The following is a 22,829-nucleotide window of genomic DNA, read 5'->3' as shown; positions in this document are numbered from 1 at the left end:
TATCTTGAGAAAGAATAAAAGACAACACGAGAAGAATGACTGTGTTAAAAATCCACTACGCAATATGATAAGATGTGTTCGATGTAGCAAGTCGTTTACGCGGAGAGAGAGAGCTTAAAAAGACATGGCAGAACTTGTAGCGCCAAGCCTGCGTACAAGCTAGAGGACAACGATGAATCTACTAGACTAAGGAAGAGTGATCTACATTACGACAATAATTTTCCTGGCTCTTCCGATCTCGACAAAGAACTTAAATTGAAGGAGGTTGATGATTTATGGAAGAATGAAGACAGTGGAAGAATCCTTAACGTGAAAAGTGAGAATATATTCCAGCCGAATTCAAGTAGATCTTTCCTACTTTGTAGAAATGATGGACTCCTAAAAAGGAAGCATGAAGACGATGAAGACACTTCAACATCATCAACATCGAATTATTACGGTAAATTGGGTGAAGACGATTCCTTCTACGGTGATTGTTACAGTGACTCTGAGGCTGTTGACAAAGACATAGACTATGATGAAGCACCTAAAGCTGACAAGATCGAAGAATGTGGTGGTGTCCTGAGACCGAAACGATGGAAACGACGTGATATATTAAATAAATCTGATCAAGCTTGTGAAGATCACAGTCTCAAAAATGAAAGTTACCCTGAGGTTGGTGGTAAAACGGAAGACACCAGAGATCATAATATTTATTATAAACGTGCAAGGAAGATGGTGGTAGAAGAGAATGATTACACATCATGGAAAGATCCAAACATATTGGTTGACTGGCTAAGACTTCTACATGGTTCGCTTTGTGCAGAAAACTATTCGTGCATCAAAGTAATATCCTTCATACTCAAGGAACTGAGGAAAGCTGGCTACATACAATAATGGCTTGTTTTACTTGCTTTTGTATAATGTAAAGAAATAAAATAAATAATTTAAATTATAAAAATGTAATGTTTTTATTTCTTGTATTCTGATTTCTAATTAAGACTTAGATCTCGCAACTTGTGCTTCCTTTTTGCCTTTTTTGTTGATGGAGCTTTCAAACGTGCTTCCTTATTCGATGGAGCTTTCAAACGTGCTTCCTTATTCGATGGTGCTTCCAAAATGTGCTTCCTTATTCGATGGTGCTTCCAAAATGTGCTGCCTTTATGATGGTGCTTCCAAAATGTGCTGCCTTTATGATGGTGCATCCAAAATGTGCTGCCTTTTCGTTGTGGGTGCTTCCAAATGTGCTGCCTTTTCGTTGTCGGTGCTTCCAAAATGTGCTGCCTTTTCGTTGTCGGTGCTTCCAAAATGTGCTGCCTTTTCGTTGTCGGTGCTTCCAAATGTGCTGCCTTTTCGTTGTCGGTGCTTCCAAATGTGCTGCCTTTTCGTTGTCGGTGCTTCCAAATGTGTTGCCTTTGCATTGTCGGTGCTTCCAAATGTGCTGCCTTTTCGTTGTCGGTGCTTCCAAATGTGCTGCCTTTTCGTTGTCGGTGCTTCCAAATGTGCTGCCTTTTCGTTGTCGGTGCTTCCAAAATGTGCTGCCTTTTCGTTGTCAGTGCTTCCAAATGTGCTGCCTTTTCGTTGTTCGTGCTTCCAAATGTGCTGCCTTTTCGTTGTCGGTGGTTCCAAATGTGCTGCCTTTACGTTGTCGGTGCTTCCAAATGTGCTGCCTTTTCGTTGATGTCCTTCTATTTTTAATGTTGTTTTGACTAGTATTTTAGTAAATTGTTCTTGATTTGACTAGCGTATTATTCCATACGGTGCATGTATATAAGCGAGTCCTAGACAATAGGACGCTCAGTTTGTTACTGATGTCGTCGGTGTAAGGATCACCTAGTTTGTTTCTTCTGGTGCATTAATCACGTAATTACCTTTTCTTGCGAACTCGATGGCATCTTTACCGACTTTAACGACGAACTGGATGGAGGTTGTACCATCGACTGCGGGAACCATGACGTCAGCGTCGACGATGGTGGTGCAGATCCCGTTGGCAACGTCGATGTCAACACTGGAGGAGACTTCAACAGACGTGGTACCGCCAGCAGAAGAGACTTTAATGCCGCTAGTGCTGGCTGCACAGGGAAACTCGGCGAACGCTGGTTCGCCATCAATGGAGACTTCAATGGATGCCGAATCGACAACAACTAACGAACATCGGTGCTGTTACTGCGACAAGATTTTCTCAAACAACAGCAATGCTCGACGACATAAGAATAAAGAATGTGCCAAGAACCTTTATCGCAAAATGATTGGCTGTAACAAATGTCACAGGCAATTTGCAAGATAAGATAATATGAAAACGCACATGAAGAGATGCAAAAGTCCTGCTGTTCGGCAGAAAGTAAAGGTTTCTATACAACAACGATGCATTGATGTTCATAAGAGTATGCCTGGAGATGGTGCAACTGCGGCAACGTCAGTATCTGGATCGGGTCTGAAAGGTTCGTCTTCATCACCCCCGTATCCTTGCAGCTACTGTGATATGACGTTCACATTTGCTCATGATGCACGAAGACATGAGAGGAGCAAATGCAAGAAGAATCAATCTCGCATGAAGTTTCGTTGTGATGAGTGTCATGAATGGTTTACTCGAATTGATAATTTGCGACGACATGCGAAAAACTGTAAAGGTGAAGTTCGTGTGCCTACTGCTGAACTACCTGCAGAAATTTCGACTCCTCGGTTTAGGTTGAAGGCTCGTGAGCGTACAAGCAAGAAAACCGATTGGTATGACGTCTGAACAGGAAAATAAACCTAAGACTGTGTTCGGAGCATTACAAGTGAACGATAATGGCTTCTACTTGGCGCAGTTTGCATTTCGTGGAACATTGAAGGACTACTATTATTTAAATACGTTAGGTGAGTCGAAAGACATTTGTAATTTTCTTGATATCAGAGAGGACATAATCAATCAGCTTACTGATGACGTTGCAACAAACGGTTCATTAAAATATAACTTGTGGTTGGACTGTATATATGGAAAGCCATATCCGTTCGATCACAAAGTGAAGAAGTGTGCTTTCAAGACTTCGGCTGCAGTAATTTACAGTTCTGACGATGTGAAGCAAACTGTTAAACATGGTATCAAGAAACTCTGTCAAGAAGAGGAGGACTATGTCAGTAAAGGTTCTGGTTGGTCTCTGTCTAGTATAAACCGATTGGAGCTAAGAATTAGTCATTTCACACCGTTGCGGAACTAAATGATTGTAAGATTGCTGGCTTTCACAAGTGTTCCTGTAGTAGAATAGAGATTATGTAATAAATATTATGTTTGTAAAAGAACTTGTGGTGTTTAATTCCTCGAACCTGTTACTATTATATTAAATTGATGTTATATTTAATTTTTTTTGTATCGGCCAGGGATCAAACCAAGGACCTTAGTCGACCTAATCAATCAGTATATAGATTACAAATTTATTTCATGAATTTTGGAATTTTTCCCGAATTTCTAGCATTACAATTACGAATTTCCAATATGGTGGTCTTGATGTCTGATAGGATGATGGTAGTAGAGTATTTAAAGTCTCTTTACGAATGTTTAACATGGTTTATTGAAATTATTTCTTTTTACATAAAATTAAATATTATTGCATCGATCGGGTATCGAACCGAGGACATGAATCGATCGTATCAATCTGTAAAATGATGAGTGATTTTTTTGATAAATTTTGGAATTTTCCCCGAATTTCTGGCATAAAAATTACGGATTTTCAAGATGGCGACCAAATTTCAAGATGGTGGGTGTCACAGTAATAAATGATTACTGCACTCTAGCGGGTAAGAATCAAACTAACATGGCGTCAGCGCACTCTCGCCGACGATACAATAATGATGGCTTCCAACATCGAAGACAAGATGGCGGACATGGCGTCATTCTACCTGACGATATATATGCTTTGAAAAAAAAATTGGTGGGAGTCAGTATGCCTGCAGCCACCGTGGGGGAAGGATCGGTCACCGTTTTAATTTTTTTTGCCCTCACCGGGTTCGAACCGAGGACTCCGAGCTCCGTGTCGTAAATGTATGTTTTTTTATAAATAATTTATTGAATTTTTATTAATTGAATTTTTTTTAAATTTTTAAATTTTTTTCCATTCAAATCAGATAATAAATTTAAAGATGGCGGCCGTAACGGAAATTGCAACGGTGACGTCATAATTCAAAATGGAGGAAAACACAACTCCGGAATGTTCGAGAAAACATAATGACGTCATCCATAATGGTGGATCCAAGATGGCGGATCCAAAATGGTCGTCGAGGTCAAGGTCAAGTCCTGATAGAGGCTGAACTGAGGCTTGAGTTAAGGATGCTTAAGCCTCTATCAGGACTTTTCTAGCCGCTGGGATTTTTACGGAATAAAACGGGAAATTTTCCCTCGAAACTGGAATTTTTCCCTCGAAAACGGGAATTTTTTTCTTAAAACGGGAATTTTTCAGTCATTTTGAGTCATTTTTGAGGAATTTTGAGGAATTTTTGCCGCTGTGACGTCACAAATCCAAGATGGCGGACCGACAATCACAATCCACATCCTGAATCCTGTTTCCGGACGCCCATTTATAAACTACTATTTCATGCTAGACACGTGTATGTTAATGAACTTACAGTTCAAAAAGTCAAACAGGGGAGATTAATATATTTTTTTTAACTGTGTGCTGTCTTTAGAAACTACAAAATGGCGAGTTTATTTGGTCTATAATTCAAATGAAAACATGGTAAATTGCTTTATTTTTTAAAAGCCTGTGGCCATCAAAATTTATCTGTGAAGTAGTTCAAGCATGCTGTATGCTGGAAAAAAAAAATGTAACATGTAATGTAGTGATTTCGTTCCAATCAATACCAGGAAAATTAAACTCGCCAATAATCACTATGTTTTCTTGACAGAAGATTTTACCTTCTAAAAACTCTAAATAGTCAAGGTACACTTACGGAGTAATGCCCAGGGGTAAGTAGTTATTACGGAGAGTTAAAGTATGGCAAACAAAGCTGCTGCACCACCCATAAACAAACTGCACACAATCACTTTAAACTTTTATTGTTCAGTCTAACTTTTATAATGGTTTGCTATTAAATGCAGTGCTGTTGCAACACAAACTGCGTGAACTGCTTTCCTTCAAAACGGGAAGTAATGCACTAGTACTAGTATATAGGAAATGATGGTGCAACAAAAAAAAAAGTTTATCACGGATAATTCCCAGATACATAAAAATGAGGTTATACTGTATTTATGTATATACAGTATATCATGTTATGTTATATACTAAAGGATTCTAGGGAAGTTAGACTTTTATTCCGAAATAGTGAAAGAAAGCCTTAATTATCTAAGGGTACAGAACAAGAAAACAAGCTCGCTCAAATATTGAGTTTTTGAAAAGCAAAAAGTTTGAGTCGAGTATTTTAAAAGAAATGTAAAGAAAGTAAAGTAGGGCAAGTATCTGTATTAAAATATTAAAAGCAGAAGTGATTTGGCAAAAATCTACTATACCAAGTAACTCTTGGGTTAAGTAATTTATCTCCCTGCATTTAAACATTACTTTTTTTAATTTTATTGTTTATTTAAACACTATTTTATTTTTGTAAATTGACGGCAGAATAACTATTTAAGTGGAAAATGTTCTTGCCCGGCAGGACTTGGAAACTTCTGTAAACACGTTGCTCCAGTTCTTTACTGTACATTGAAAACGAACATATTATTTTAAAACCAGAAGTCCCACAAACATGGAGAAACCCATGTTAGACTACGGCTATAAAATAAAAGTATTCTAAAAGAAATTAATTGACATATTTTCTAAGCTAAATATAAAATATCCTGTACCCTATTATACTTTAGAATTAGATAAGGTTGCTGATATTACATGTCCTTTGTGTCAAATATTGTAAGCAGAAAACACAACAGGAGTGTAACATGACTGTAAAAGCTTAATTAATTTTTTAGTCGAATCAGCAGAAAGTTCAGTAATGCTAGATGAGTGTAAAACAACAGAAATCGTATGAAATCAAATTAACTGTTGACTACGAAATTAGCTTTCAGACCATTTAATAAGTAGGAACAGTTATATTACGAAAACTATGTGTGTGTGAGTAATACAAAGACACTTACATTTCTGTAACAACATACCTCCAGGCAGATTGTCCAAAAAGGTTCCACGAAAGAAAATTCTGCTCTCAGCGAGTAGAGAAAATTTTCACTCATTAGCAAATTCTTTTTTTGGCAGATTCTCGTTAAATTCTAGTTGGTGTCACCGCACTAAATGTGAAATACGGAAAATAAATTGAATCTGAAGTCATAACTAATTATAAAAAGAAAATATACACTAGGTGTACATTGTAGACTGATAGTTCATGGCTTTGTGGAAGCCTAGATGATATTATAGTTGGTGGAGACAGGGCTGAAATATTATTAGAAGTTAAGTACAGTAAGTCCTCGGTTTACGTAGGGGTTACGTTCCTGAAAACCGCGACGTAAATAGAAACGACGCAAAATGAGCCATGTTTCATGCCACCGGCCGGCCACGGCCCAAGGTCGGCCGGAAGCGCTGGCATACAGACGTGACAACGGGCAATTTTATCAGCAAATGACAACCGACAGCGTGGGAAACAAGTCCAACTAGTACTTCTCAGCTTTATAGAATGGTTATTTAACCAGCTGCTTTATTACCTTTATTGATTGAAATATAAAAACAGATATATAGTACATAATGTACGTAATATAAACGCATAATGCATTCAAAGTGTAAGGATACAAAGTGGTTTAGCGCTACACAGATTTTACTTTGAGTCATTCGCGGGAGAAAAAAACTGTTTTCTTTTGGAGGCTGGTAAGAACAAAGTCAAAAGAAATGCATACATACAATAAAAGTACTATAAGTATGACAAACATTGAGAGCCCTTGATTTAAAATAATCACATGAAGTAATAAACACCTAAAAAAGGTTATACAATAGCGCGGCGCAATTCTTACAATTTACGTACGGGAATAATTCTAATAAAAATCAATGTAAAATATTTTTCATGAGAAACACTACTTTAAATTTATGTCGCAAACAATATAAATTATATCATTTTACGTAACATTTTAAATGAAAAAGCTCTGAATACACTACACATAGCGACTGAAGTGCCAAGGAGTTGGACGAAAAGGGGTAGGAGAAAATGCTGTGTCGTTGCGGGAAGTAGATAACACTTCTACGTGCGAGATACGTGGGTGGCCGAGCGGGCGGGCTGGTAGTATTGCATCACCGCGCGGAGAGCAGGGGAGAGCAGGAAGCGTCCCTCATGATGTATGATAAGATAAGGCGGTGAACGTGTAGCTTACGCTACACAGCATAAATTAACTACCGAAGGAAACAAAGAATTATAAACGAATTATATACGGTGTTTTGGTTAAAATAAAGATTTACGGTCATTGTAAACGACGTTATTGTGAATCGGCGACAACTTAAATTGAAACATGAGTACTCAAACATTAGCGACGTTAATCCGAAACGACGTAAATCGGTACGACGTAAATAGAGGACTTACTGTATCCAATTTCATGCAGGAATAAGTGCATAATAGAAGTGGTAATTAATGTTAATTATATTTATTTCTCAACAAATAATATGCATTATACCAATTGTCAGATACTAATGTATAATACAGGTACATGTGTACATGTGACTTGTATTTTTACCGAATAAACAACACGAATGCACAAAATTAGAGGAGGACTTGAGGTATGTTGAGAATTGAATTGATAAAATGGAAACATTTTACTCCACTAAATATTTATCTACACTTGTTTTAGTTTATATCAAATAATAGGAGACTGCACATTTACTAAAGCACAAGACATATGAACAAGATTATCTACATATGGGAGCCGTTCAATTGATAGTTTGGGTAAAACCTTGAAGATTTTTAATCACTGAATGCACCTCTCCATATGAATGTTAACTCTGGCAATGCTGTAAGAAGTTTTAAATTCTTCGGCTGTTAATTTTCCATAATGAAGATATGGTGGTGTTACAACAATGACCCCTTTGTTGGAGGTGCTTGTTTTATTTCTTGGAAAACTTTGACAGCATTATTTCTAATAGAGACAACCCACAATCATTTGTAATCAATGTGTCACTTGATCTTCCAAGTGCAACATTTATAAAATACAAAATCACAACCAATTGTTTCATTTATAACAGTGGTATCAAAACTTCTGTTTTTCATCATTACAGCACTTGTAGAAATTTTGTAATATATAATACTTATATTGTTACTGTTTTTAACCTTTTTGTGGCTCTTTAGCAACGCTCAAAAGCATGCGATGAGGCAGCTTTCCTTTTATAATTGTTTGGAAATACAGTGTAAACTCTTCATAACGTCACTCAATTTACCGACAAACTCTTTAAAACATATAAATTGCTTGACTTTGGCTGGTTTACCTTGTTTTCTATACAATAATACACTCTATATAGTGTCACGCTCACTCTATTTAACGACAACAATACGGCATTATAAATCATTAAGCAGTACTTTCTATGTTGCCGAATTTGATAAGAACAGCAGCTGTGTACGTTCTTTTGTTTGCTGTTTTGTTGTTGTATTATCTAGCACGTGTTTACTTCGACTGTCGAACCGGAGATTCTAAGAAATTTTGTCTTTTGTTTTTTGTATGATGAACTTGCACATGTTTACCTCGGTCACTAGACTTTTGTCAAGTTGTTACACGTTATCATTATTGCATTTGCTTACAGACTTTCGAACTGTACACATGGCGAGTAAACAAAAATCTTTGTGTATTGACGAAAAAGTTTTATTAATACACTCAATAGAGGCGGGGAAAAAAGATCAGTGATGTTGGAAGACGCTTTGGATTTAGCCGCTTTACCGTGTCTATAATATGGAAAAAAAAAAGAAAAAAATACATTTAAAATAAGAGGAAACATAAGAAAATACAATTAAAATATTGGAGCAGCAAAAAACATCAGTCAAAAATGACAGACTCTACACAAAAGTGTTGTTATTTGTATGAATATTAATGTTCGTGTGTAAAATTTGTGTAATATATTAGTAAATGCATATTATTATAGAATAGTATAATGATATAGTTTATTTCTCTCCATTTAACGACCATTCTCTATAATGACAAAAAATGCTCAGTCCGTTAATTGTCATTATATAGAGTTTACACTGTATACCGAGGAAGTAAGCAGGATTTTTGGGTTGTCCGACCTTTTGTTTATAATGAAATTAACACTGCATATTTTTGACGCAGTTGACGGTTATCAAAGTGAACCGTCTGGATAGCAAAAAAATAAATAAAAATTTGGTATCTAATATACTACATCTACAATTTATTTATGAATATCAATTTTGTAAACTTAATATTAAAATAAAAGTGAATTTAAAATGTAAAATATTTTAATTGAAATGACTTAGTAGTGATATTAAACTTTTATTCCCAAGTTCATGGACCATATGTAAAAAATGTACAACAGTATGTGACATTCAGAAAGGTAAATAATTGTTGTATTCAGGGTTCGACTTTAAGGCCTTAACGCCTGTCCGAGACCGGCAAATTTCCATCCGGACAGGTATATAATGAAACGTGCCCGTCCGGGGGGACAGGTTACTATTCAATTTCATACGTAACATTCAGTAGACCACAAAAGTCAATCAGGAGTATTTTACCTTACAGTTTCAATGAAATTGGAATTTTGTAAGTTTCCAAGCACCTTCATTTTCTTTGCAAATAGTAAATCCAACAAAATTTGCAACAGTTTGATCATCATTGTGCCGTTCATTACGTAAACTATGTTGACGATGCAATTAAAAGAAAAAACGAATGATAACAAAATCGGGGGGGGGGGGGGGGGGGGGGGAGGGAGAGAAGACACAGTTTGGTGTTGCAGCTACATATCTTATCATCTACATCCAAAAATTTAATTACACCACTGGATAGCTAAAGGATCGAAGAATTCGTTGTGCTAAAGAGAGGACTGTGACGCATCGCGCGCGGTGGAGGGGGGAAGCGCCACCATTTTGTGGTCAGTGATGCCATATTTTCTTTAAAACTTGTCAGCATTGCAGCCAACATAATTTATGTGGCTTATTTATCAATGTTTGTTTACAGATCTTATTACCGCTAATATTATGTAATCACAAACAATTATTATTGCTGTATTCAATCAATTTCTCATATTATTAACGTGATATTTTTACTAAGCAGAAAGTATTGCGGCATTTAGCCTCGCGCTATCAACTTCAACCTAACTTAACCATACCTAAACCAACCCAAATCACAAGACTGGCGGAGTGGCGGACGGTAATTTGTCTGTAACCGGGCTTTGTTTATTCCATGGAAGTAAGAATAGTCACATTTTATGCGTGTGTTGTTGATACTTTATTGTGTTATTGGGTTTATTTTTAGGTAACCAAGTTTATAAGATATGGCCTAAATTGAATGCCCGTTTACAAACAGGTGGTTTTGTGCTCGATTGTATGAACTGCAGCTTCACTTCGTATTTTAATATTATACATTAATACATTAGAGTTGTTTGTGCAGCAATGTGGCGATTTGTAAGTAGCGCTTCAAAGCCGCCTGAAAGAAAAAAAAAACGGAAATGGACGACAAGAAAGAATATGATAATATAATAAAAACGTGCGGGAAAGTGAGTTTATTCAGAACTTGTGTACAGAATTTCAATGGGTTCAGTATGATAATGCTCAGAGAAAAATGTACTGCAACGTCTGTGAAGTGCATCCCAAACTAGCATTCGAGTCGGCATTGGTAAAAGGATGTTCAAGTTTTCGTAAAGAAAACTTGACGTCCCATGCAGCAAGTAGTTGCCACTGGCAGTGTCAAGACTTACAAAATGTGCAAATGACCACACCAGGTATATCTCTGGCAGAAAAGGCTTTGCAGAGCATAAATAAAGATGCACTAGCAAAAATGCAGTTGCTTTTTCGTACATCTCATGCACTGGCGAAACATGGACGGCCGTTTGCAGACTTTATGTGGCAATGTGCAATTGATAAACAGAAAGGTCTCATTATAGGCAATACATGCCTTACAGACAAAAAGTGTAAAGAGTTCATGAGTGTAATTGCTGAAACTGAATTGAAATCATTAGAAAATAATTTGAAAAGTACAAATTATTTTTCTGTGATGTGTGACAAGTCGACTGACAGTGCTGTGCTTGTGAGGTACACACTTGAAGTGGGATTCCATACTGACTTTGTAGCAGTCAGGCATGTCAACAGGCCTCATGCTACTCAGATATTTGAGTGCATTTTAACAGTTTTACATGAATATTGTGGTTATGACTGTGTGAAAATGAAGTAACACTTGGTAGGCTTTGCCAGTGATGGTGCAGCTGTATTGAGAGGTTTACGTAATGGTGTATAAGCGAAATTGAAAGAAAACATGCAACCAAATTTAGTTGCTTGTTTATTGCATAGCTCACTGGAGCTCGCTGTAAAATCAGCACTCTTCCAAATACCACTACATCCTAAAATTGAGATTTTCTTGAGAAAGGTTTATCCATTTTACCATTACAGCCCAGTTCATCGCAGTCTTCTAAAGAATTCCTGCGAAACACTTCAGATCAAGTTTTACAAACCCACAAGAGTTGGAGGAACTGGTTGGATTCCACAATTGAAATCATTATCATTACTGATGCATATCCAGATGAAATCAAATAGTGTCTGTGATTTTGATCCTATCCCGGCTTTTGAACTTTCATTTAATTGTGGTGAGAGAAAGCGCAGACCATTTCAGCCTCCATACAGAAAGTGCGTAGCTAGGCTGCAGCAAGATGAAGATGCATCTGATCACAGTTCATCTGATAGTATTCAGACACATTAAACCAGTGATTTAGTGCAAAACACTACAATCAATATTTAAAGCTCCATTATTAATATTAATATGAAAATAGTGTAAAACTGACTTGTTTTGAGTACAGTGATGTTCTTAAGCATATATCAAGTTTACAACCAGTATTTTTTTTAACGTAAGCTGGACAGGTGGAAATAGTTACTGTTAGGTAAGTGTCCAAATTATACCTGTCCATTGGCCAGTCCGGTTAAATCCTTAAAAACTATCCCTGGTTGTAGTGTTTTATAGATTTTTTTGTTTATTTTCCTAAACAGATACGTTTGTTACAGCATGGAAATTTATGACTTCTCTTACGAAATATTCAGAATATTTAAGTTTGTTTTCACATATTTTCTCTTTAATTTTTCAGCTAAAGAAACTATAAACGAATTTAAGTAAAATATGTAATTTCAGTGCCAGTAACAATCTCCACATAGTTAATGCATAAATTAACGGACTTCCTAAAAGCGAAAGCCTACATACTTTTTTAAAACTGTGGCATATAATACTTTATAAGCAGTGTATGCCTAATTACTTTTAATTGGGAAGGCCTACAGCTTAAATCCACAAATTTCCTTTTGTTCCTCTTCAGCTTTCCGCTTTGGGAATGAATAAAAAACAATATCAGGTTATGTATTTTTGTAAGTATGTATTACTGCACCCAATTACACAGCAATTTGCATTACCTTTTCGCTTTTTATAACCATTAATATTACTAATCCTTTTGACCATTTCCCCTAAAGGCTGGCAACATGTGGTGTGTTAATTTCTGCCATTCTGCAGCTAGTATTTACCACATTCACCGCCAGAGTAGCGCACATGGTGCCTATATAGCCTTAAGCACATACATTATGATTTGAGTTTCCTAAAAATTATTTGCATAATATTTAATATTGATGATGTTACTTAAAATAATAACTACATCCAATAAATTAACAGAAAAGCGCAGTTCTGAACGCCATCATGCGATACCACTCTGGCAATAGCATGTTCTATTTACCATGTACTGAAAACTAAGAGCGAGACTTTAAAGATTGGTACAATAACCACTTTTTTTAACTCATTAAATGTTCTTCTCACATAATTATTAGTACCATAAAATGAGATGAATAGAAACAGTGTGGTGAATAAAAATAAAGTCTTCCCAAAGAATTGTTGGGTATGATAGCTTTAGTTTAAATAAAGATTATTTGAGCAGACTGTTTTTACTCATCCCATTTTACCATAAAATTTGTTGTAAATATGGCAAAACACTACAAAAAAAATTTCTGTAGATCCTGAGTATAATATTTAAGAAAAATTGATCCTGGAAAAAAATCGTATTAACTATTAATTCTACCCATTTTATAGATTCAACCATTTTTCAACTACCAAAACCATGTTTAATCTTTGTGATTCCTTATTATGTGTGTTTACTTATTGCAAATATTTGTTTCTTAATACCAGCAAAAATTAGCAATTCATATACAAAAATCCAGAATGTGTAGACCGTTCATTCAAATATGTAAGCATTCTGGCCTACTTCTGATATTCTGAATCCAGCAAAAATATCCTAATGCTTGATTTTGGCATAAATCAAACACAACAGTATGGTTACGCTAAGATTAAAATAACAACAAAATTACTAAATATGACAAATTTTATACAATATGTTCAGAAAAAAATTACACATTATTTTTACTGGAGAACTATTCCACTTTTTTTCCTGAGATCAAATTAATCACATGGTTCAAGTATCCCATTACAATAAGTTCTTCCTCCTTTTTTTCCCCAACAGCTTCCATGCCATTTTTAGATCCTAGCATAAGTGCAGCATGATCTGCAGAAGAAAATAAAACCATCATGTTAGCAACAGGCATGTTATGTTGTTCGACTTAGGCAACATCAAATAACCTATACGAATGTGCGAGACCATTTGTTGCACATCTTTGTCAAAAAATACCAACCCTGGATTAAGTTTTAGAATTTGAACCATCACTGCTGCCTGGGTAGACAGACAGAAAGGGTAATTTGGAAAGTGTGTCATAATATGTAATGTGTAATAATAGCAGATGTTTTTATTCTGCCACTATCACTTTCTCACAATGTCTGAAAAAGGAAACATTTTGCTAAACAGAGGCCTTATGTGGTCGGCCACACTCAATGGTAGGTTATTTTCTACAACCAAGACTTATTATTTCATCAGAGCTTAATGTGAACAAAACCAAACATTGTGAAACAAGCTCTAACTCGAGTTTAATTTATAACATCCCACATAATATACTTTTGGATCTGGGTGGCTTATCAGCATCATCTTATTTCAGACTGTATATGATGATATTCTAAGACAGCAGTAAAGTGAAGATAGAGAAGGCAAAAGTACACCAAAATAATCACCATACAATGAAAGGATTGGTCTACGTACTTTTGAGTACAGCCAAGCCCAATTCAGTTAAAACACCTTTGAGTCCAGTCCAGACATTAGCACATTTTCGAACAATTGAGTTGACCGTTGCCAAATTTTTTCTTTGAAGTTTAATAAAATGAATATAAGGATAGATTATGCTACATTAATAAGGGCAAAAATATATAATGCATTCCAAAATTATTAATATAATATTTTTCATTCATCATGCAAAATTATTTCAAATAAAATAGAAAAAAACCAAGCAAAAGTGAAAATACAGGTGTCAAAACAGTAAACAAGGTTCCTAGTTCTAAAGAAGACAACGTAACTGTGTAGAATAAACCATACTTAAAAAAAACAGCACAGAGGCGTGAAAATGTAGCATGGCCTGTAGCATGTAGCAAGAACTCAAATACGTTTCACCATAAAGTGATAATTCCATGTGATTTAGGCTCATTACATATGTCAAATACATTTCGAGTTTTAAGATAAATACTATATGTCACATCCCATCAAGTATAATGAACTTGACTTTCAAAAGTTGAGCTGAAGCTATTCTTCGCCTTAGCTAAAATTTTCAAGACTCTATCCATTCTCCAATCTTTCATAAGGAACCACCCCAGCATAAGACCCAGGTCCTCTGGAATGTGATAAATGGTCTTCAAGTCACATCATTCCATCATAAATGATGGTTCTGCACACATTTAACAAAACTACGAGTAAAAATAAAAATAACACACTCACATGAGCATAGTGCGAAGTTTGATGAAATCACAATGGTCTGGATTCTCTACTTCCACAACCCCCCAGGGATACAAACGTCCACGTACTTTGCGTCCTCGCACTTCGAGCAGAGTATTTGCACCACAAACTGCAAATGGCACAGACTCCCTCAACTGGCGTACCTGCCGAGAACCAGTAATAGGATACTAAGTAAAATATACCAGCCATGATGTTACAAAATAGTTTATGAAGGAAAAAAATCTGTACATAAACACAAAAAGCAGTAACAGTGTAGCTAGTAACATTACATTCCTGAATGCACTTAAGAGGAACAACAAATCTCACACAACTTACATGTTACAGAGAGCAAATTTTAGTTTTCAGACTCCTAGAATCAACCAAATAAATATATAAAACCAAATATATACATCTGGTTCTCATTTAAGGCAACATTTTTTGAGCCCTACTTAAAAATATTTACAGTATCTTTCCACCTCATGAATAAATCTATACTAATATTATAAAGCTGAAGAGTTTGTTTGTTTGTTTGAACGTGCTAATCTCAGGAACCACTGGTCCGATTTGAAAAATTCTTTCAGTGTTGGATAGTACATTTATCGAGGAAGGCTATAGGCTATATTATATTATCAATAACATTAGGGATCCTTACTAAAAGTCCAATTTAGAATCAAATGCGTTGGAGGGGGTTAGATACAACATGCAGTACACGTACAAAGTGTGTGTTGACAATGCCGCAGGCGCTAGAAGTTTATTTCCTATTGCCTATTAACATTGTTGCCACGCACAAGATGCCTTATCATTCTTAATTTTCCCATACAAGTAAAAAACACCCGTGTGATATTAACAACGAAGCAATCAGTACCCTCATAAGAGTTCAATTAGTATTTAAATACTTTTTATCACTTTAAATTGCAAACCTAAACTATTGTTTTTTTTCCTCTCTCTGTGTTTAATTTGTTTTTTTATTGCCCTTTTTTTCAAGTATATATATTTTACAGACTTGAAACTTCACAGTACTGTTCCTTATGTTACGCAGGATGACATTTTCCGAAAATTAGATCCCATGGGTGGTTAAAACCAGGCAACAGTGGGTACTTTGTCTGCATGAGAACAGGATTTTGCATTGTTCATGCCTTCTGCGTCTCCATGGCAACGGGCATCGTGCGGCAGTGGCGTACCCACAAGGAGGGGCATGTATAATGAGCGGCGCAAGAGTGATCTGCCTGTAGACTGCCGTAGCGAAGTACGGGTACATCAGTTGTACGTTGCGTGCACGAGTCGGGAAACCATCGGTGCTATTCATTTTCTCTCCGGTACATTATACAGCATTGTAATAAATTTTCACTGAATTTTTTTTATTTACCATTACTGTAAATGGGAGATGTGGCTTAATTTTTTTCCATTAGTATAGACGTGCGAAGCCGGGTCGGGCAGCTAGTAACATTATAACACTGTGACATTCTATGCATGCATCAGTCACCACAAATTGCTATTCTATAAGAAATACATAATTGCTGATCAAATTTTCATTGAATGTATACAAATAAATATTATTAATTTTAGAAACAACCAAATTGAAATATAATATTTATTGTTTCAAGATAAGTCAAGGGACTGCTTTTCCAGACATGTCAACCTCTCTAAAGTACAAGTACATCAGGCATTGACATTCATGCATTGTTTATATGTAATAATTATTCTCATAGTTGATTTCAAAAGTGATGGAATTGGCTGGTGGATGGAATTGATGGAATTAAGGCTCAGATACTGAGTTTCGGCAGAGTGCAAAAAAAAAAATAACACAATATAAGTAGTTCCCTACGTCCTTAATAGATAGCACTAGCTGTACGGTTGAGCGCTGGCATGGTTCGGTTTTGAAAAACAGGGGGGAGGCTTTTCCTAGAATTTTATTTCACCCAGTCGGGTCGGATGGAGGTGGATGGGAGAAGGGTGTAGATTGCAGACCTCGGAGGGCAGTCAGCTTTCAGTCACTCTTTCTCAGTCCCTTCTCCCTTCCTCCCAACAACCGACTAGACGCTCTACTTCGACTCTCAACAGCGCGTAAGAGAATAAATATTACTATTTTCAGTACATTTCAGTTCTTAACTCATAAGTAACCAAGTGCAAACCACCAGAATTATAATAAATATTTATTTTGTGCACATATTTATATATACGTACACACAAAAACAAATATAAATAACACTACACATATACTATATACATATTGTATGTTTTACCGCAGTGGGTTGGTGGCGAAAATACTCAGATTTTGTCTCTTTTGCGAGTTACGCAAGATAAATTTTTTAGTTATTTATTATAACCTGTTCAACTAGTATGGCGTGCTAATCCTAAATTAGTTCATATACGAGATTACACTAGTATTCTCATTCACAGCTAATCACATCAATGAAGTTAGCCAGTAATGCAATTTTCTGCAAATATTGAAGAGAAAAAAAAAGTGTGATCTTATTACCTACTGTAGAATACAGGCTTTGCACTTCTACAGGCTTTGCACTTCTACAGGTTTTGCTGCTTTACTAATGTTGTCTCCGCTATATAGTTGAACATCCAATTACGTGACTTTTGGATGTAAATTGGTTTAATTTATATCTAATTAGGATTGGTATCTTCCTGTGAAACTATATATACAGGTGAACTCATACAATCGGATACATTTTTGTACATCTGTATGTCTGTCCACAATACATTTCAACTTATTGCACCAATTTTAATTGTTTAAATTTATTATGTATGTAAGTATGTATACATGAGGATAGAGCTTAGATAATTTTTGGTTTGCTTTTCTAGCCGAATTGACGCTTGAGGCTTTTAATTATACAGTCTTTTTTTATAATGTACAATGTCCAAAATCTATGTAATTGGTTACTCAATGTTCCTGGCATTCGTTAGAATAGTTCTTGAAAGAAAATCCATGTTTGAATTTCCAAAACTAAGCTATCATGTAGTAATTTATTATTGCAACATAAATGCTGGCGGAAGTATAACTGATGGTTGTTGCGTCTGGCGAAATGGAGAGCGCCTTCATGCTATCCCTACTTGTAACATCAAGCATCACACGTTGTTCGTTTTATATTTATGTACTGCAAGTCAGACAGGCACACAATTAACTTCAGTTGTAATTAATAATTATTACTTCTGTAATTAAAATTTAATTCAAAAATGTCCACAGACCTTTATCACGAACCGCCTTCGCTACCCATTCAGAAGTGTCAAATGAAAATAGGTAGGTAGTAGGCTACTAATTATAGGTTGTACAGGAATATTTACGAGGGAACTAACCAACAATATTTTAGTGCATACAAATAAAGTGTTAATGACAAGTAGTAATACCCCCCCTTTTTTTTCACAAATGAATAAACACATATCTAAACGTTCACACATTAAAAAAAAAATTGCTTCATATATGGGCCTGGATCATCTTAGTGGTGGGAAATAGGTGTGCCTAAATTATGACCACTAGGGTTATATACATAAATTAAAAGTGTAAGGACTTAGCTGAACTCAAACCAGAGTTATTAGGAGCGAAGAAGTGCAAAACATATAAGTCAAGGATGTAGTTGTATGATTACTTATACTCATTTTTTAGAAGTTGTTATTGCCGCATGTCAAATTTATAATTTTAAATTGCCGAATAATGATAATTGTGAAACAGTACAAATTGTTAAGCTAAGTGTATAATTAAATTAAGTCTAAGGACAAATGGGAAAAAAATTATGAATACAAAAGTTATTAATTTAAATAGAAATGGATTAAATCATTTTTTTTTAAATAATTAAGATATTATATATTTGTTGTATAATAACACAAAATACTGCCCTTTTTTTCCGGTTATACAAGTATCATTACATTTCATTTTCGGTCAATGGAAAATATAATTATGTTATGGGCCCTGTCATCAATACATTAATACATTTTTTACTTTTCAATCAAGAATACACGAGGACATAAACGAGGACAAGATTACATGGTGTATTGCAACAAAACTGAAAAGCAGGTCAAAACACTGCATAACACCGAAATGAACGTTATTCCACCATATAGTGCTGAAATGCTAGTTATATCATGGAATTAAGTATTACTTAACCTAACCTTAATTCAAATAATAAACAAGTAATCTTTTAACGTTTGAAATTCAAGGAATGTCATTTTTTACGGACAAACATTTGTACCCAATTGCATGAATCACAAAAATTAATTTTATTCGTTTTACTGTGCATCTCTTAGTGTATCACTTTTAAAACACAAATGCTCTTAAATTTATTTTTATTATTCCAAATTATCTGTTTTAGACAGATTTATTACAATTTTTTTTGTTTGCAAAAATACAGCATATAAATTTTAACACTGTCTTGATGAAGTAAGTATTACAAAACTGCTTTTATAAAAATAAGAACAATAACACCAAAATCCTCCATTTTAAAAAGAAATTGGACTGAAAATAAAATCATAAAATCTTGTCTCTACTTATGTGGAACACAACACAACAAATCTTGAAAGACTTACAACAAAAATTTACCAGGTTTACATAGGTTTTAAATATGAACACCAATATTATACTAATTTGACTAAACCGTTTTGGAGATAAACATAATTTTATTAGAATAACTCAATAAACTGAACATGTGTACTTAAGCCATGTCCAAATTCAAGTATGCAGTTATGTTCTTGCGACCTTGCATACTTCACTTGCCCTTGACAAATCTAGAAACTCTTCAAATGGTACTAGCCAGGTGAAAACGATGTTTGTATTTTATTTTTAAATACAAATTTTATTGAAAATAACTAGGGCTGGGCCGATGCGGATCACCGACCACAATAATCGGGCGATTTTAATACATCAGCATCGGTACCGATCTGCAAATTATTTACTGATCACCAAACGCCGATCATTACATAATAAATCAAAATTAATAAATACTGAATTAAGCTTAAAAATGCAAGGTTGTACGTTTCAAATTTACTTACAAAATACTAAATAAGGTAGGCCTACAATCACGTATCAACAAAAACACGAATTTACAGTATTAATTTTATATGGGTATTTTTAAAACATGCCAAACCATTATTTTACGAAGTTTTTAATAATTCACAATAAAAACTTTGATTTTTATGAAAAAATACTAATTTTAACTTACGTCTATTGCACTTACGAAACCACAGCCATAGAATATCGTGTGTTGACCACAAAATACAGTACAAAACAAACCATTCGCCTGCAGGTTAACCAACTTTCGTATCCTCTAGGGTGTGTTCCATTGCATATCAGTACGTGGGGGAACGAGCAGAAAAACTGTGATACATTGCAGTGATAGTTCAATATTGGAACACAGTTTGGATCACTGCTGGTATTTATATATGCCGTAGTGTGTTTATCTATGGTCATAGTCCGATGACGTTTTTGTCTATTTTAGTGATTCTTTAGAAGTTTGTTGGTTACAATGGCACATAAAAGTAGTTTCATGTGGAAATATTTTAAACTGCCACTTAAAGACAGTGTAAAACCAACGTGTTTGTTTTGCGGTGCGGGTATATCTCGTGGTGGTACAAACAGCATGGGATTTACAACCACAAATTTATCGAGGCATCTCTGTTGTGGTACACAGCAGTTTTCTAGCTGTCTGCATTGTAATAAATTTGGCATTTCTGCGTTGTGGTATTTCGGCGTTGTGGTCAATTTGGCATTTCGGCGTTCCGGTATTTCGGCGTTGTGATCAATTGGCATTTCAGCGTTGTAGTGCGTCCCCAGTCAGAATCAGTGTCCTGGTTGTGTATATTTTCTATAAAATCAGCAACAGTTGTTCCAAAGCTTCTAGCTGAAGTAAAACCATGTTGTAAATTTGAGAGTATTTTATACTTATAATTTTGTACAGTGTTGACATATTTCTGTAAAAAGATGTAATTACTATCGGACAATTATTTTCAGCACCGAGGAAGGAGGATGTGGGGTAAGGGAAGTGGCGAAGTCGGGACGCTCTAATCCCCGAAGGTCTACATGTGACGTCAGTGACTGTGCAGGCCCGTCAGGCACCCAGGTATCTGGAGTGCGTCTTGCCGTTGTCTTACCTGTTCGTAACACTCCACTCTCCTTAAACCTGTTTGTCCCGAACATGTAACACTGTGCTGTTGTGTCCATGCTGTGAAGCCATCCTACACATCTGGTAATTGTACTGGATATGGTTTACTTCTTGGCAGATGTAACATTGCGGCCGTCCTGCAACTCTTCGGAGCCATAGGCCAGCTTTGCAATTACTATGTACCTCGCTCTTCTGCACTTGCTGCAGTGGCACCTCCCTTTCTCTCAGGCAGCCCTGCTGGGCACGTTTCCGTTCCTGGCATCTCTATTAAACATGACATCGTCCCGGGCTGCGCCCTTCTGAGCCCGATGTGCCACCAACTCCCCCCTTACACACTGCGAGCCCACTCCTTCCACCACTACCCTCTACGACACCGGCGTTTAACCGCCCGAAGTGTGTGTGTGTGTGTGTGTGTGTGTGTGTGTGTGTGTGTGTGTGTGCGCGTGCGTGCGTGCGTGCGTGCGCGTGTGCGTGTGCGTGCTTGTGTCGGCCCGCGCCCACCGATGTGACGTCAGTGCTCCGCTCCCGAAAGTTGCCGAGCGAGGACGAACGGTCAGTGTGTCGCGAGCGCTGCGAGAGGAAGGAGCTTCATGCACCTTTCATCATTTTTCGGAGGTTTTTTTAGTGATACAGGGGGAAACGGGCCTCGCCACACACGGGCTACATCACGGCCCAGAGAACATAGTAGCCGGGTCCACATGCCCATTATACATGTGGTGGCGCCCTAAACTTCGACGAACACTTCAACCCCCATTGCGGTAGCAAACATGCCCTTATCATTGGCACGCAGAACACTGTAGGTGAATTCCTGCTCCTTGAACCGGTGAATTGTCACCCTCCTTAATCCCACTGTTGCATCGCTGTCCTTCCTTCGGTTTACTCCCACGATTTGGGCAGTCGCACTGGACATGCCGCCCCCCCCCCCCCCCCCCTTTTCCTTGACATGTGAAGGACCGTGGGTGACCTCTTGCTCTTCGAACGAGTAGACTCTTCTCCTGTCAACTTTTGTTATCACAGCATTATACTTCTCTTTTGGATTTCCTACATCTATACGGGCAGACGCGTTGGATGTGTTATAGTTCTCTGCAGACGAAGCACCACGGGTGTCCTGGTTTTTCGAAACTGTGGATCTTTCAACAGCTTTCTTAATAACCCCAGGATAAACTCTAATTTTGTACTCGAGCTACCATTCACTTTGTGGTAAAGTTCTATCACAGCCTGCCTCACTTTGATGCTCATGTTTCTTGAGGCAATGTAGGCACCATTGATTTCCAAGGCGTGAACAAGAGCATCGCAGATATTTTTTAAGGTGGGCCATATAAAGAGTTTGTTGAACCTCTGCATCTCTGAGTCCATCTATAAATGCACAGGTCGCTAGCTGCTGTCGGAACTCTGCAGGAGCTTCTGGATAGGCGAGGTGCACAAGCCTCTCAATAACTGCCTCAATTTTCCTGAAGTGTTTCTGAAGATCGCTGTTGATGTGTCTTCAGGGCTGTTCTATACACCTCGCCCATGTGTCGATTGATTACCTCAGCTCAAGGGCTTCTACTATTACTCCATAGTCTTCTGGTCTGGAACTGGCATGGTTTGCAGCACCTCGTGTGAAGATCTTCGCAGGACTAAGACAAGTGCTGTAGACTTATCTTCCTTGCCCCAGCCATTCACTTTAGCAGTTGCCTCAAACTGTTGTCTGTAGACAGCCCACGACGATTGGCCTTCAAAGGTGGGTGGCTTTCATTTTTTTTAGGGAGGGGGGGAGAGGAGTGGCAGTTGC

At 36.7% G+C, this 22,829-nt stretch overlaps 1 protein-coding gene across 3 annotated transcripts in view; it reads right to left on the bottom strand.

The window, feature by feature from the left end:
* LOC134529339 (septin-1) overlaps positions 1-22,829 on the bottom strand; it is a 217,303-nt gene that overhangs the window by 59,726 nt on the left and 134,748 nt on the right. For all 3 annotated transcript variants that reach the window (XM_063363296.1, XM_063363297.1, XM_063363298.1), the window contains one exon: positions 14,958-15,118. In XM_063363296.1, coding sequence (XP_063219366.1) covers positions 14,958-15,118 — 161 coding nt within the window. The remainder of the gene's footprint in view (positions 1-14,957; positions 15,119-22,829) is intronic.

The sequence above is a fragment of the Bacillus rossius genome, chromosome 2, assembly GCF_032445375.1.
Source record: "Bacillus rossius redtenbacheri isolate Brsri chromosome 2, Brsri_v3, whole genome shotgun sequence".
NCBI lineage: Eukaryota > Metazoa > Arthropoda > Insecta > Phasmatodea > Bacillidae > Bacillus > Bacillus rossius.
Note: the sequence above shows the minus strand (reverse complement) of the source record. Positions and strands in the feature narration are given on the sequence as shown.